This window comes from Leuciscus leuciscus, assembly GCF_965113295.1.
Source record: "Leuciscus leuciscus genome assembly, chromosome: 11".
NCBI lineage: Eukaryota > Metazoa > Chordata > Actinopteri > Cypriniformes > Leuciscidae > Leuciscus > Leuciscus leuciscus.
The window spans coordinates 12,173,612-12,189,038 of NC_138735.1; the positions used below are offsets into that span (position 1 = coordinate 12,173,612).

Here is a 15,427-nt window from a genome sequence, read left to right on the forward strand (position 1 = left end):
ATAGTTTATTCGTGTCTCTGAAATGATGGTGTCTGTCAGTTATTAATAATACATATGACAAAAACAATTGTCTAAATTATGTTGTACAGTATATTCCTCAAAAGTTCTTGTGATGATATCACTAGTTGACAACAGTACTATTTTCGGAAATCATAGGCTCTGATATTGCGCAGGTGCACGTGATGCAACACTGTCAGAGCCGACAGACTCGTGTGTCAGACTCATTTCAGTGCAAAATAATTCGGTCAAAAACTATTTAATATACTGCATTTGCTATTTACGATTTAATATACTGCATTTGCTATTTAGCCTACTTGTTTTTTATGTTTATTTATAATTCATTTAGGCGGACAACAAGGCTACCAAGTACTGCGCACAGTGCGCAGCTAATTCATTTAACGTTTTTTTTCCTAACGTCATTTTTAGTCAAAAATTTCAGGATTTCAGTCGACCAAGATTTTCTTTGGTTGATTACAGCCCTAGTTTACAGGTTTGCGTTCCTTCACGTGGACTATTTGCATGTGAATCCCTTGTGCGTGTGGGTGTGGTCACATTAGAGCTAATGAGCACGTACTTGAGAAACTGTACATCTCGTTGCTTTCATACGGATTACTTAAACAGAGAATATTTGTTTTTGATATGATTTACATCATTTTAAAAAAGACACTTTAAGCTTTCTAAAAACATCTCTCACGTATGGGTGGCAAGTATTCGCTGAGTTACAGTTCATTTTCTGTCACGTTTCAGAATGAACTTCACACTGAGAGAGAAAGCGCATCATGTTTATTTTCTTTATTTTACGAAAAGCAGAACATTTGTTTTTATTATGAGTGTACATAAATAAAAGTAGACATTTAACAGTTTTGAATGATGTATAAAACTTGCCTGTATGACAAAAATAGACTAAGTTATTTGAGTGTCTTTTGCACTGATAATAAAAAAAGCGAGGTGATCTCGCTGGCGTGACCGCCGACCCCAGGGGTTTAACTGATTTTGATGAAACAGATGTGTTTGTTGTAGGAGGCCGATCACATGGATGTAACTATTGTGAGTAAAAGTCATATCGCCCATTATTGGCATTATTGGAATAACCCATTATTGCAAAATGTTTTTTATTCTGTTGCTATAGTTAGTTAGAATTAACATATTCAAGCTGCTACTTTAATCTCCTGAATGAGCAAGACATTTCAGGATTCACACTTGTAAGCAATTGCTGCTGTAAATTCCAAAAAGTGACAGTGAACACAGCCATAGTAAACACCTTTCCTAATTAGGCCTACACTGCATAAACCTTATCTTTTGTGATGAATAATATCATTGGGTAAAAGTTCATACATAGATTTGTTACAGTTATTATTTATTGGTAAATTATTGGCTATTAGGATTAATCGACTATTCAGAAAATAAACAGATTAACAGAAAAATAAGAATAATTAGATTCATCGATTAATCGGAAAATAATAATAATAAATAAATAATCACTATATTATATACATTTCGGTGCATCCCTAGTCTGAACAAAAAAAAAAAAACCTGGTAACTGCGTTTTTGAAAACACTATTAGGCATTAAACAGACGTAAGATGAAAAGAAAATGCCATCAAAACGTTTTTGAATACAGTCGGCTCCCTTTAGAGATACATTCACATAATTCATTAATTCATACATTCATTATCAGCACTTGGTTGTAAAGATTGTAAAAGGTTGTAGAGGTTGTAAAACCTCTCATTGCCTTCTGCCATGTTTTCAGACAAAATGAAACCTGCCTTCTGCCATGTTTTCAAACTAAATGCAAGCTACGCCTGCGCAAGACTGTTGCTTTACTTTGCTTAGCTTAAAGGTGCAGTAAGCGATTTTTGAAAAAATTTTGTTTAAAAGTGGATCGGACCGAGCACCAAAACACACTTCTTACCAATCAGCAGTAAGGGGTGTATACACTCATGGGAGGAATATAATTTTAAAAAGAAGGATCACGATCAGGCAAGAGTTAGGACCCGCATTAATATCGGAGAAGCTCTCCCGCGCTATAACCCCTACGGGAATTTAATTTGGGGGTATCGTCAAACCGGTAACCATTTCATCCCTACGATGTTTCAAAACATATTTTTTAAAAGTTCTAAATACTGTAATGTATTTACAAGTTTAAGTTTCATGTTAAACTCCCCTTTCCTCTGTTCAGATAAAAACGTTGTCAGGGTGATTCCCATTCACATGGATCCTTGGAAACTTGTATTGTGGCGATGTCACTTTGTAAAGAAAGACTACGCACCCGCACACATATGCATTCAAAAGCGCATACCTATAGACTAAACATGTAGTACACGTGTGCATACTGTCTCCGTTTTCACAGATCGTTTTCAAAACTTGTTTCAAAGTTATTTAAAAATATAAATATTTCAAAGTTTGCATTCTCAGGCCACCAAACACCGTTGTAGTGTAAATGAACTGCCGGAACACATTAAAAGTTTTCTGTTTTCAGTTGAAGGCGGTGTCGTGTTAATAACTAACCCCTAAGCTAATAACTTCATTTTTACAATGGAAATGAATCGATCAAAAACTTACTTGAACTGGAAAAAACGTTCTTCTAGAGCTGTTGTACAGCCAAAACAATCTTTGTTCCATTAATTTCCAATTATCACTGTAAAGCTGCTTTGAAACAATCTGTATTGTAAAAAGTGCTATATAAATGAAGGTGACTTGACTTTGTTGCGTGACTTGTGTCACTTGGCATGACTAAATTTTTTCACCAACGGTCAGTCGCCGGAAGTTGCCAGCTCTCCATTGAAAATGAATGTGATTTTATCACTGCTTGCTTTTAAGTCCCGTCAAAGTCCCTTTCAAGGAAAGTCTGCGCTTGGTGGCCATATTTGCAAACCCTCTGGGCAGCTATTTCGGGCGTCCAAGACCAAGTTCTATCAATTTGAATGGGGGAATCTTGAAATCTCAAAAACTTCTTGCCAAACTCACAATTAAATAACATATTTAAAATCAGCAACAAAATCTGACATGAACTGTCCCATCTATTTGAATGGGGAAATCCTGAAATCTTAAAAACTGCTTGCCGAACTTACAATTATATAACATATTTCACATTGCAGTTTTTCCCATTCATAGGAGTGAATCGTCTTTCCATACAGTGTATCCGGAAAGTATTCACAGCGCTTCACTTTTTCCAAATTTTTTTAGGTTACAGCCTTATTCCAAAATGGATTAAAATCATTATTTTCCCCAATTTTACAAACAACACCCCATGATGACAACGTGAAAGTTGTTTGAAATTTTTGAATTTATTAGAAATAAAAAACAAAAACAAAATCCTATGTACATAAGTATTCACAGCCTTTGCTCAATACTTTGTTGAAGCACCTCTGGCACCAATTACAGCCTCAAGTCTGAGTATGAAACTACAAGCTTGGCACATCTATTTTTGGGCAGTTTCTCCCATTCTTCTTTGCAGAACCTCTCAAGCTCCATCAGGTTGGATGGGGAGCGTCAGTGCACAGCCATTTTCAGATCTCTCCAGAGATGTTCAATCAGGTTCAAGTCTGGGCTCTGGCTGGGCCACTCAAGGACATTCAAAGAGTTGTCCCGTTGCCACTCCTTTGTTATCTTGGCTGTGTGCTTAGGGTCGTTGTTCTGTTGGAAGATGAACCGTCGCCCCAGTCTGAGGTCCAGAGCTCTCTGGAGCAGGTTTTCATCAAGGATGTCTCTGTACATTGCTACATTCATCTTTCCCTCGATCCCGGCTAGTCTCCCAGTTCCTGACGCTGAAAAACATCCCCACAGCATGAGCTGCCACCACCATGCTTCACTGTAGGGATGGTATTGGCCAGGTGATGAGTGGTGGCTGGTTTCCTCTAGACATGACGCTTGCCATTCAGGCCAAAGAGTTCAATCTTTGTTTCATCAGACCAGAGAATTTTGTTTCTCATTGTCTGAGAGTCCTTCAGGTGCCTTTTGGCAAACTCCAAGTGGGCTGTCTGGCCTGATTGGTGTAGTGCTGCAGAGATGGTTGTTCTTCTGGAAGGTTCTCCTCTCTCCACAGCTCTGTCAGAGTGACCATGCCTGTTAACTGTGGGACCTTATATAGACAGGTGTGTGCCTTTCCAAATCATGTCCAATCAACTGAATTTACCACAGGTGGACAAGTTATAGAAACATTTCAAGGATGATCAGTGGAAACAGGATGCACCTAAACATGATATGGGAAGGTGTGAATTTTGTGGGAAAGAAGAAACTGTGGAACATGTTATGCTATACTGTCAGAAATACGAGCCTGAAAGAAGGATTCTAATGCAAAATCTAGAAAAAATTAAAATGCAGTTTATACTAGGAGATATTTTACAAAATAACTTGGGAAATGAATGTTATAGTTTTATTTTTCAGTATCTTAGAATAACAAAATTTGTGGGAGAGGATATAAAAATGTCATTTTGATCCACACTCCATACCAGTTGGTCGCGATAATACACCATTTTGTTGTTTGTCAACCGTCAATAAAATCTCAAAGGAGAAGAAGATCAGGATGCACCTGAGCTAAATTTTGAGTGTCATGGCAAAGGCTGTGATTTTTTACATGTACATGTTCATTTTTATTTTTATTTTTTTACATGCAACATTATGCTCTCAATGACAATCGCGGAACAGTTAGTTATTTTTTTTGTGACCTCAAGGCTAGATTATTGTAATGCTCTACTGGGTAGTTGCCCTGCACGCTTAATAAACAAACTCCAGCTGGTCCAAAACGTAGCAGCTAGAGTCCTTACTAGAACCTGGAATTATGACCTAGCCCAGTTCTGTCACTGCATTGGCTCCCTATTAAACATTGTATCCATTTTTTAAATCTTGCTAATTACTTAGAAAGCCCTAAATGGTTTAGCTCCCCAGTACTTGAGCGAGCTCTTAACGCATTATAGTCCTTAACGTCCATATCAAAATTGACTGCTGGCGGTAAATCCTTATCCTATTTAGCACCTAAACTCTGGAACAGTCTTCCTAGCGTTGTCTGGGAAGCAGACACACTCTGTCAGTTTAAATCTAGACTAAAAACACATATTTTTATCCTGGCACATAACACATTATCAATTTCTACTAGTGGTGTGACAAGACACTTAGCTCACGAGACAAACATTTTGCACTGATTTTTTAAGAAATCCTCAATGACAAAATTCATGACTGGAGAAATAGTCTGCAGGTGCATTTTGAAATATTTTAACTAATCATCTTGTAATGAATGTAATTTCAGTTCAGTTTCAATTATGTATGAATTATCATATACATTGAAAGACAATAATATACAAGCACTGAAAAAGGTTCAGTGTCTCTTCAGACCTTACTGTACATGAATTATGAGCTTCCAGAACATCTGATTGAGGCTGTGTGTGACGACCTAATTGAACTCGTTTCCACAAATTGAACATAGAAATACAAAGTATAAATGACAAAAATAAATACGTTTTTTTTTTTTTTTTTTTATTAATTGCAATCATAATCAAAGTACTCTCTCAATATTCAAAGTGCAAACAGAGACCAAAACTAAGATGTGGTCACAACTACACAGCCAAGCCTAAAATGGGTTTTATATTCGGAGCCAGGCTATTGTATGTTGCCTATTTGTACGCATCAGGGAGCTCGCGTTTTACTAAATTAAATGGTTTTCATTTCTGCAAAGAAAGCGACAGTGGAGGCGGTGCCCGTAATGTAATTGTAACCGATGTAGATGTGGCATATTCTATGCTAATTTCACCCTCACACTCTATCATGCGATATCGCGAGACACCTTTTCCCACAACGAGAAATCTATTCATATTTTAATCTCGTCACACCCATAATTTCTATAATTCAAATAATTTTAAATGATTGTTAGGCTGCATAAATTTGGTCAGCCAGAACTGAGAACACTTCCCATAACTCCTGATGTATTAGTTACATCATTAGAAGAATGGCATCTACGCAGAAAATTAGTCTCTCTGTTTATCGCGAGGTTTACCGTAGTCTGCCGGATCCGGGCCGTATCCAGATCAGATTAAGGACCTGTGCCTAGACACAACCACAACGCAGCCCTGAAGTGTCAGCAGAGACTGTATCAACTAGACCAGGGGTAGGCAACCTAAGGCACGCGTGCCAACACTGGCACGCGGAGGGTTAATCGCTGGCACACAAGCAAATTCGAGAGAAGTGTATGTATTTCATTCAGATAAAGTAGTCTAGTTTTATGCCGGTCAAATGCACTCGATTAACATCGCGCAACATCAGCATCACACGTGCACACGGAACGCACATGTAGGAAACCTCGTGAATTACGGCCGTTTCACGCATATTTTTTTCGCCGTACATGTTAATCCACACCGGGAGCAGGAGCAGCGCGTGAGCGCCCAACAGGACCGTCGCGTGGGGTTTCGCCGCCGAGTCTATTTTGTCTGCGCTGCTCACGCTCAATTTAAAGCCCCCTTTCACACAGAGATTCCAGAAAATACACGGATAAAGTGACCCGAGATTTGACCCGGGTTCGTTTGATTTTGGTTCATTCAAGTGCGTTCTCACACAAGCCGTACAAATCCCGTAAAGACACGTGACATCGATGTAACTTAAAATGTCTTAAGTTTGCCTGCGATTTCTCTCTCTGATTCGATCATAAACTTGCGCATAACGTATCGTTTCACAGCTGCCGAACGATCCCGGCTTCAGCGTCATCACTACGACACGACATTATTACGGCTTTTGTTCACACGGGACTCTTTTCGTTCCGGGACTGAACACGGCAATGTTACTAGGTCCCCAACCCGGCATCAATCCCGGGTCGTGTTTGCATTCACACAGAAGGCAACGCGCTGTGCGCTGGGTTCAAAGCGCTGTGTGAAAGGTGCTAAAGTGAAAGCACACTTTTGATGGACAAAATAAATATGATTCCAAACAAAAGTGCCCAAAATGCACAGAATGTTCATGTCTAGTGTGTTTTAACAAGAACTGGATTAGGTTATGTCAGAAAAGAAAATTAAGACTCAAAAATATTTATATAAAATTTACCCATTTAAACTTGTTTTTATTATTCAGTTTGGGTAAAAGGATATGGTATTTTATATATAAAATGTGTGCTGTAAAGTAGTTCGGAAATCGGAATCGGCTAAAAAAAAATCGTTATCGGCAGGTCAAACTCAATGAAAAATCGGAATCGGCCTAGAAAATTGTAATCGGTGCATCTCTAGTTAGGAGTTATAAATATTATTAAATTGTCTATCTAAATCTAAAACAAATTTCAAGAGAAATATTTAAATTTCTGTACTATTTCTGTGTAAGCCATTATGAAAATGTAAAATGTTTGTGTATTTATATGAGTGTGTATGTATATATATATATATATATATATATATATATATATATATATGCAATGTGTGTGTTGTGGCACAGTGATGAACTTGGAAACTTAAAAATGGCACTTTATGACAAAAAGGTTGCCGACCCCTGAACTAGACTATCCTTTCTCAAGGCCTCCTCGGCCTCGGCCCTTTCCATCTGTACAGATAAAAACATTGTCAGGGTGATTCCCGGTCACATGGATCCACGGAAACTTGTAATTTTGCAATGTCACTTTGTAGAGAAAGACTACGTGCCCACGCACATAAGCATTCAATCGCGCATAACTATAGACTAAACTCGTAGTACGCATGTGCATGCCGTCAGCATTTTCGCGGATTCGTTTTTGAGGTTTGCACGGAGATGATAACAGTATCGTTTTCAAAACCTATTTCAAAGTTTCCATTCTCAGGCAACAAACACTGTTGTCGTGTAAATTAATGGCCAGAACACATTAAAAGTTTTCGTTTGAGGGTGGTGTCGTGTAAGCGGCCCCAAAGTTAATAACTAATGATTTTTACAACAGAAATGAATCAATCAAAAACATACTTAAACTGGACTATGACTTTCTTTCAGAGCTGCTGTACAGCCAAAACAATCTTTGTTCCATTAATTTCCTATTATCACCGTAAAGCTGCTTTGAAACAATCTGTATTGTAAAAAAGCGCTATATGAAGGTGACTTGATTTGACTTGTCTATGTAAATATGCAATTTACAACAGCTGTGTGGTGCTGGAAAAGCTTGAAAATGGTTGAAAAGTGCTTTAATTTGACTTTGGAAAAAGTATATGAACCCTTTGAAACTCACCTTTGACTGAGATTTTTCAAATTGTTCCGATGGACTTGCATGCATTAAACAATAATCTGTTTTCTTTATATGCACAGCAACACCTGACCCAGGAGAAGATCCGAAAGTGTCCAGGGCAAAGTTTTTTATCCGAGATGAATTTTTGGTATGAATAATTATGTTTTTAGTCTCTTTATTTTCACTATCTATAATGTTTAGTCACTATCAATGTTGGTATAACAGATATGTATGAGCTGTAGTAAACTTTTAAACAATAAAGTTAAAAAGTGTACTACAGCTCATACACATCAGTTGTTGCCTGACATGACGTGTGTTTGCATGAACCCACAGAAAATCAGCACAGCGAGTGGCACAGACAAACACTACTGCTATCCTCACTTCACCTGTGCCGTGGACACGGAAAACATCCGTCGTGTATTCAATGACTGTCGTGACATTATTCAGAGGATGCATCTCCGCCAGTATGAACTCTTGTGATTGGCTGCCTGGATCGGTTGTTCCTCCAATCAACACTTCTCCAGTCCCACATCACATGGGCTGAACTACTGAAGAGTGACAATGTTGTAATGTTTGTTCCTTTTTCTGCTTTTCACTTTTTTGCTTTCCTTTTTTTTAATTTATTTTAGTCTATATATGAGATCTGAAATGAGAGGGGGAAGAATGATATGAATGTGTGTGTATAAGATGAAATTAGTGCTATTTTGTGTTTGTGTCACTCCCAGGTCATTCCTTTCTTTATATTTTGTTTTGTTTTTCAGCATTGGCTGGCTTTAGATGAGGTTAGATTAGATATGATTAAACCAGCTGATGTAATGAAAACCTGTGGTAACCTGTGACCTGTGTCAGGGTGGTTTGACCTTTGACCTTTCCCCTCCACGTAATGAAGGGGATATTGGAGTACTTGACATAGGAGTGAAGGGGTACATGAAGGGTTTAATTTTGCAGGAGGCAAAATTCACAATGTAGCACCTCTATATTTATCCTTTTTTTAAATTTTTTTTTTAGTTTAGTTTCATTTTTAATTGCCTTTTTTTGTTGCTTTTTTCTGCAAAGCCTGCAGAAAGGACTTCAGGGCTAGATAGGAGTTTGTAACCAATTACAGAGCACAGAGCGTAGTGTAGGAGCAGGGGCCTGTGGGATTTGCATTTTTTGCGGCAGCAAGCGTCCATCTTGGGAGAACCGCCACTGGCCAACCGATGCCTCCTTTACTATGGGCAGCCCCCTTTTGGAGGTAGTCCTAAATATAGATAAAGAGAAAAACAATATATTTTCAGGGGGTTTGTTTTGTTAATCCTAAAAAATGTGCAAGGTCACTCAATCTTGTACTGGACTTCAAAATGTTATTTTGTATAACTTCAACAAGAAAGACAACTTTGACTTGTAGAAGCTCTTTGTGCCTTTGAGTATGGCTGTACCTGTAAATGAGGATGAAGTATGTGTGATTGGACAGCGCTGTACAGCTTGATGTCAAATATTACATGCAGCACAGCGTACTGATGGGAAATATCTCTGTAGACTGAGTTTTTTTCTGGTTTATAAAGCTACTTAACGTCTTTTACTATAAAATGAAGAAAAATTAGGCAAAAAATATTGTATACAATATGCAAAATTAACCACTTTGTTCAGAAACTGCAAATACAATATGTCTTAAAATTCTTTCTTTGAATTTCTGTTTTCGTCAAACGGACTCAGCTTTAAAACATTGGAAATCTTTTCAAAATTTCCAAAATTTTGTCCTGTTGTTTCAGGAAGGGCACATTTTTAGAAGCCGCGTATTGCAGACTGTACGCAGGGTCGTGCCGGTGAAAGCGTGTAGATATGTGTGATTGCATGCGTGTGCGCATACACATGCAGATACTATACCACATTGTACTGTACATCTGCACCCTATGTGTACATATACATTTATAAAAACGTGAAAACATATATTCTATAAATATATATGTACAATTATTCATAATAATATGTGTGCCTATATGTATACATATTTATGAATGTTTAGTGAGGTTGTATGCATAGATATGCATATACAAACATAATATAGAAGGAATGAGGAAGTAAGACTAGCGATTCCTTACTGGCCGTCCTGAGCGCATGCTGACTGCGCTGGCATTGTGAATGTGAGCACTGATAGTGTAAACCTCACAGCTTGAGTGGGCCCATACGGTCTCTCTCACTCACCAGTGGAACAGTTATCATAAGTCAAAGTACAATAGTGCACCCCAAATTTGTAATATTTTTCATCATTTGTATATCAAATGTACAGAAATAACTGCATGACAAATCACCAAAAATATAATTTGTGTATTCAAAAGCATGCAGATTCAATTTAAATTTTTGAGAGAAATATTTATAATATATTAAACACGACAGACTGCCTAGATTACTCATATTTAAAACACTATAAGCACTTGAGTACATGCAAAATGCCCCATAAATTGTTCATTTGGATCCTTGACTGTACTCTTGCGGTTCACTTCTCAACTGGTGAAGTGCAGGGACAGTGTGTGGCGTAACTTTAGGCTGTGAATGGCTGTAACACTGGTAGATAGGCTTTATTCTCTTTACTCTGCAGCTTTTACATGTTCTTATTTCAGAAATTTAAATTATGAGTGACAATAAAGAAAAATTCAAAATAATAATAAAAACAATTCTTTTTCATTTCTTAACGATTATTTTAATAACGAGGCACATTAGAAGACCTTTGTCTTTGTTTAAAATGGAGAACTGGGAAGAAATGTAATTTTGCAAATAAAATACCTCTAAAAGAAATCCGAGTTTGCCTTTGAATTGAGTAACGTGTGATAATCACCACTTGAAAAGTTGGCTGCAGCAAAAAAATATGTTTTCCTAAAATCTGTATATTCTTTTCCAGTTGCTAATCATCTAATACTGAAGCCATTGTTTCAAAGCTATTCATACAGTCTGTATTAAATTAATCTTACTTCCAAAACTTGCTCAAACCACCAAAACACAGCTTGTTCGACAAATTTACACTGACATAATTTTTTTTTTTAAAACAGCACCACTAACAACAGAGCATTACATGAACTTTTAAAGTTTATTTCACATAAATTAGTGCCATATTAGAATATGAATAACACATTTTGCATTTCCTTGCATATAGTACAAACAACAACAACAAAAAATATATCAAGGGCTGAAAAAAAATATATATATATATATATATTTAAATTTAAATGCATAGTATAACGATTCAGGGTTCTGGTCCACTCTCTTGCTGTAAAAAAAATTAATAAAAATCTGACACCTGTGTAGTCTTTTAGCTGAAATTACAATTAGCCATCTTTGGAATATTGTAAATGTTCTGTTATACATTTCAATATAATTACTGTAGCAATGCACAAATGTTATTTTTTTATACAGAATTTAATGTGTTTTTAATAGTTTGGAAAGCAGTTTATTAGCATTTGAAATGTGGTGCAAATGTAAAGTATTTTACAGATGGTGGAGTATGAATGACAAAAGCGTTCATGGATTTTTGGAGATGTGGTCATTGAATGCATTTTTGTGTAAACATGAAAAATTGTTTCCACATAGACTTCTGTTTCGCCGACTATGAAGAGTTTTGACAGTGTAACTTCAGTTTGGACCAATGCAAAGTAGAAACAACAACAAAACATACTACTTCAGAGTTTTAATTGTGCATCAAAAAAAAGTATTTAATACTTTAAATTAGAAAGAAAAGACATCCAAACCAGGAAACTCATTGATACTCAACATTGCAACATCTGTGAACATGAACTGTTCTTCTGATACAATTCAGTGCCACAAAGCTGTCTTGTGCATGTTACAAAGTCTTGTACTTTGCTAGAAAACTGTTTGTCAAGTGCAGTGATCTTCTGAACATCTTTAGATGGATGAGTGTAATCAGTGCAATGATCAGACAGCTGATGCAGTAAAGCACTAACACGCTCCTCTCCTCTGGCAAAAAACACTTTGACAACCTGAAGTTGGACCTGGAGAATATTCCCTACAGGAAGTGACAGAATATACAACAACATTTAGTTAAATATCAGTTAAAGTTCCTTATATTTTTGGCCTTTAATTCCTGAAACTCTCCAAGTATTTTTCTCTTGCAGCTTACAGTAAACAAATTATATTACATCACCTTTCAGGTTGTGTGAAAGCTGACGACCTTGCATACATCAGTAAAACACTGAGACAGCAGTTCAAATGTGCAATTATATACACTTATTCACATCGTGTCAACATGTACGAGTACCGTTTTTTTGTTTTTGTTTTTTTTTTCAGGAAAATTACACAGTATAATACAAATTCAAACTAAAACAGGATTATTGACCTATTGTGTCATTGTGATTTTTTTTTTTTTAAATAGAACACTACTGAAAAACAGCCATTTCATACAATCATACTTTCTGTATATCTGCCTTACTGCAGTCGGGTCAGTGAAGGATCTTAAACCAGTTAAACACAAGAGGACATTTTGTTTACACTAGATTAAAATAGTTACTCATGACATAAGCAATCAAATTCGCCTTGATATTTGACATAATAAGAGGTCTTTGTACCATCAAGTCATCTTTTAAGTTTCATAGCTTAAAACATTCTCCTCATTATAAACAAAGCTTTTATTTAATCAAGCTCTACAAACAGATCATTTGGATATTGCAGGATTTGTGAGGTCACATGGGCAAATAAATTTGGATATGACTGCCTTCAGAGCAAGACACTGACGAATCAGCACAGATACTGATACATCAGCACAGAATATGCCCCAACCACTGCCATTCAGTCGCTTAACGGCTGACATTTGTCTACAACAGATGTGAGCATTGTGTCAAAAGCAAATATAACCCATTATAATCACTGATGCCGTCGACACTGGATACAGTGTAGATACAGATGCCCATTCAGATTCTGACATCCTCTCACACACTTGAGTCTGTTGACAAGACAAATGTGAAATAACATTCACTTTGATGTGTCCAGTTTTAACAGCTCTTTTAAGCTGTACAGACTTCAGAAGATCTCAGCATCAGAAAAAAAGTGGACGGTTTATTTTAATGGTGTCCCGGATTGCGTCGGAGTATTACATGTTTCTTCAGAGCAGAGGCACAGTGAAATTAAGAGTTTGCAAAGAAACTTTTGTAGAAAGATGAAGCATCCAACTGTATTGGATTTGAAAGCAGCCGCATCAATCCGTCTATCATTCGCTCAGTCATTTTTTTTTATTTAATATCGAAAGTAGAAAAATTAGAAAATGGCTCCTTTTTTGTAAAAAAAAGAAAAAAGAATTAAGCTTGATTTTTCATTTTTCATACAGGTGTAAAAAAAAAAAAAGAAGTAATAAACAGTTTGAATATTTGATCTCTGCACGTGGGCGGGAATGAAACGCCCGTCCTCTGATTGATCAGCCGAAGATCAAACCATATCATCATCAGTTGTTCCTCAGTTCCATGCAGCAGAATAGCTGTACCGATTCTTAATGCGGTTATTGCAACTACAATTCATATTTTTCTCATCAAACAACCAGACTAACGAATGGCTTGACACAAACCATACTGGAGCACAGCCTAGATAAGGCTTTCTTCTGTGTAGACATAAATTCTCCTACGCTTTGCATAAATTGGGTATGGCAGGATATGACAGCTGTCATAGCCTGCCTTGGTAGTAAAAAAAAATATATATATATTATAACATATAATATATATATATATATATATATATATATATATATATATATATATATATATATATATATATATATATATATATATAAATAAAAAAAGTTTATTAAAAAAAAAAAAAAAAAATGTAGATACAAATTATTAAATTAGTTGTAAATTAAATATTTATGGCCTACATTAACGTTCACAAAAGAACTGTAATTCTGACCGTCTGACACCCGGAGCACAAAAGAGATTTTAAATCATACTTATCTGATCATTATCAGTTTGTAGCAGTAAATTAAGAGATGTCTTATAGATCACAAGTTCAGTATGGTGTACCACAAGGCTCAGTACTAGGACCGTTGCTGTTCACTCTGTACATGCTACCCTTGGGAGATATCATTAGGAAGCATGGCATTAGTTTTCACTGTTATGCTGATAATACGCAGCTCTATACTTCTTCACACCCTGACGAAACTTACCAATTCACAAAATTAACGGAATGCATAGCTGATATAAAAAACTGGATGACTAGCAACTTCCTACTACTTAATTCTGAAAAAAAACAGAGATTATAATTATTGGACAAAAAATGTCCTCACGTAATAATCTAGAATACTGTCTAACACTTGATGACTGCTCTGTCAAACCTTCGTCGTCGGTTAGGAACCTGGGTGTGCTCTTTGATACCAATCTTTCATTTGAAAGTCACGTGTCTAGCATCTGTAAAACCGCATTCTTTCATCTTAAAAATATGATACATATGCTGTCAATGAAAAATGCAGAACAATTAGTCCATGCGTTCATGACATCAAGGCCAGATTATTGTAATGCTATTATGGGTGGTTGCACTGCACGCTTAATAAACAAACTACAGCTGGTCCAAAACGCAGCAGCTAGAGTTCTTACTAGAACCAGGAAGTATGACCATATTAGCCCGGTTCTGTCAACATTGCATTGGCTCCCTATTAAACATTGTATACATTTTTATATATTGCTGATCACTTACAAAGCGAGCTCTTAACGCATTATAGTCCTTCACGTCTATTTCGATCTCAAAATTCCGGCCAGTTGATAATAGAATATCAAAATCGACTGCAGGTGGTAGATCCTTTTCCTATTTAGCACCAAAACTTTGGAACAATCTTCCTAACATTGTCCAGGAAGCAGACACACTCTGTCAGTTAAAATCTAGACTAAAAACACATCTCTTTGACTTAGCATACACATAACACATTATAGACTTTTATAATTCAATGTAGGCTGCATGGTTTAGGTCAGCCGGAACCGGGAACACTCCCCATAAATCTTGATGTACTTGTTACATCATAATAAGGATGGCGCCTACGCTAATATTAGCCTCTCTGTTTATCCGAGGTTTACCGCAGTCCGCCGGATCCAGGCCGTATCCAGATCCGATGAAGGACCTGTGCCTGGACATGATGACAACGCAGTCCTGAGTGTCAACCAGTCCCTCCCTGTTAACTTAAGTCAGCTGGATCCCGGCCGTATCCAGATCAGATGGTGGAACTGCACCTGGACCCATCCCTGAAGTGCCAGCCTCATCAGCCCTGTGAAGGCCTCATTGACACAACCAATCTGACTTCTGACCT

At 36.9% G+C, this 15,427-nt stretch overlaps 2 protein-coding genes and 1 long non-coding RNA gene across 5 annotated transcripts in view; 2 read left to right on the plus strand and 1 right to left on the minus strand.

Annotated features, from left to right (window-relative positions):
• gnal (guanine nucleotide binding protein (G protein), alpha activating activity polypeptide, olfactory type) overlaps positions 1–8,985 on the plus strand; it is a 168,288-nt gene extending 159,303 nt beyond the window's left edge. For both annotated transcript variants that reach the window (XM_082184839.1, XM_082184840.1), the window contains 2 exons: positions 8,238–8,305; positions 8,491–8,985. In XM_082184839.1, the coding sequence (XP_082040965.1) occupies positions 8,238–8,305; positions 8,491–8,637 (215 nt within the window). In that variant the 3' untranslated portion in view covers positions 8,638–8,985. The remainder of the gene's footprint in view (positions 1–8,237; positions 8,306–8,490) is intronic.
• A 151-nt stretch (positions 8,986–9,136) lies between these two features.
• Positions 9,137–15,427, minus strand: part of mppe1 (metallophosphoesterase 1) — a 48,119-nt gene continuing 41,828 nt past the window's right edge. Inside the window, exon 9 of one of the 2 annotated variants that reach the window (XM_082184836.1) lies at positions 9,137–9,397. In XM_082184836.1, coding sequence (XP_082040962.1) covers positions 9,257–9,397 — 141 coding nt within the window. In that variant the 3' untranslated portion in view covers positions 9,137–9,256. Of the gene's footprint in view, positions 9,398–11,343; positions 12,155–15,427 lie in introns of those variants that run through there. The other variant, XM_082184835.1, reaches the window with a different exon arrangement.
• Positions 12,161–13,881, plus strand: LOC309509890. The gene is made up of 2 exons (XR_014210109.1): positions 12,161–13,419; positions 13,469–13,881. It is a non-coding gene; the product is annotated as an uncharacterized lncRNA (long non-coding RNA).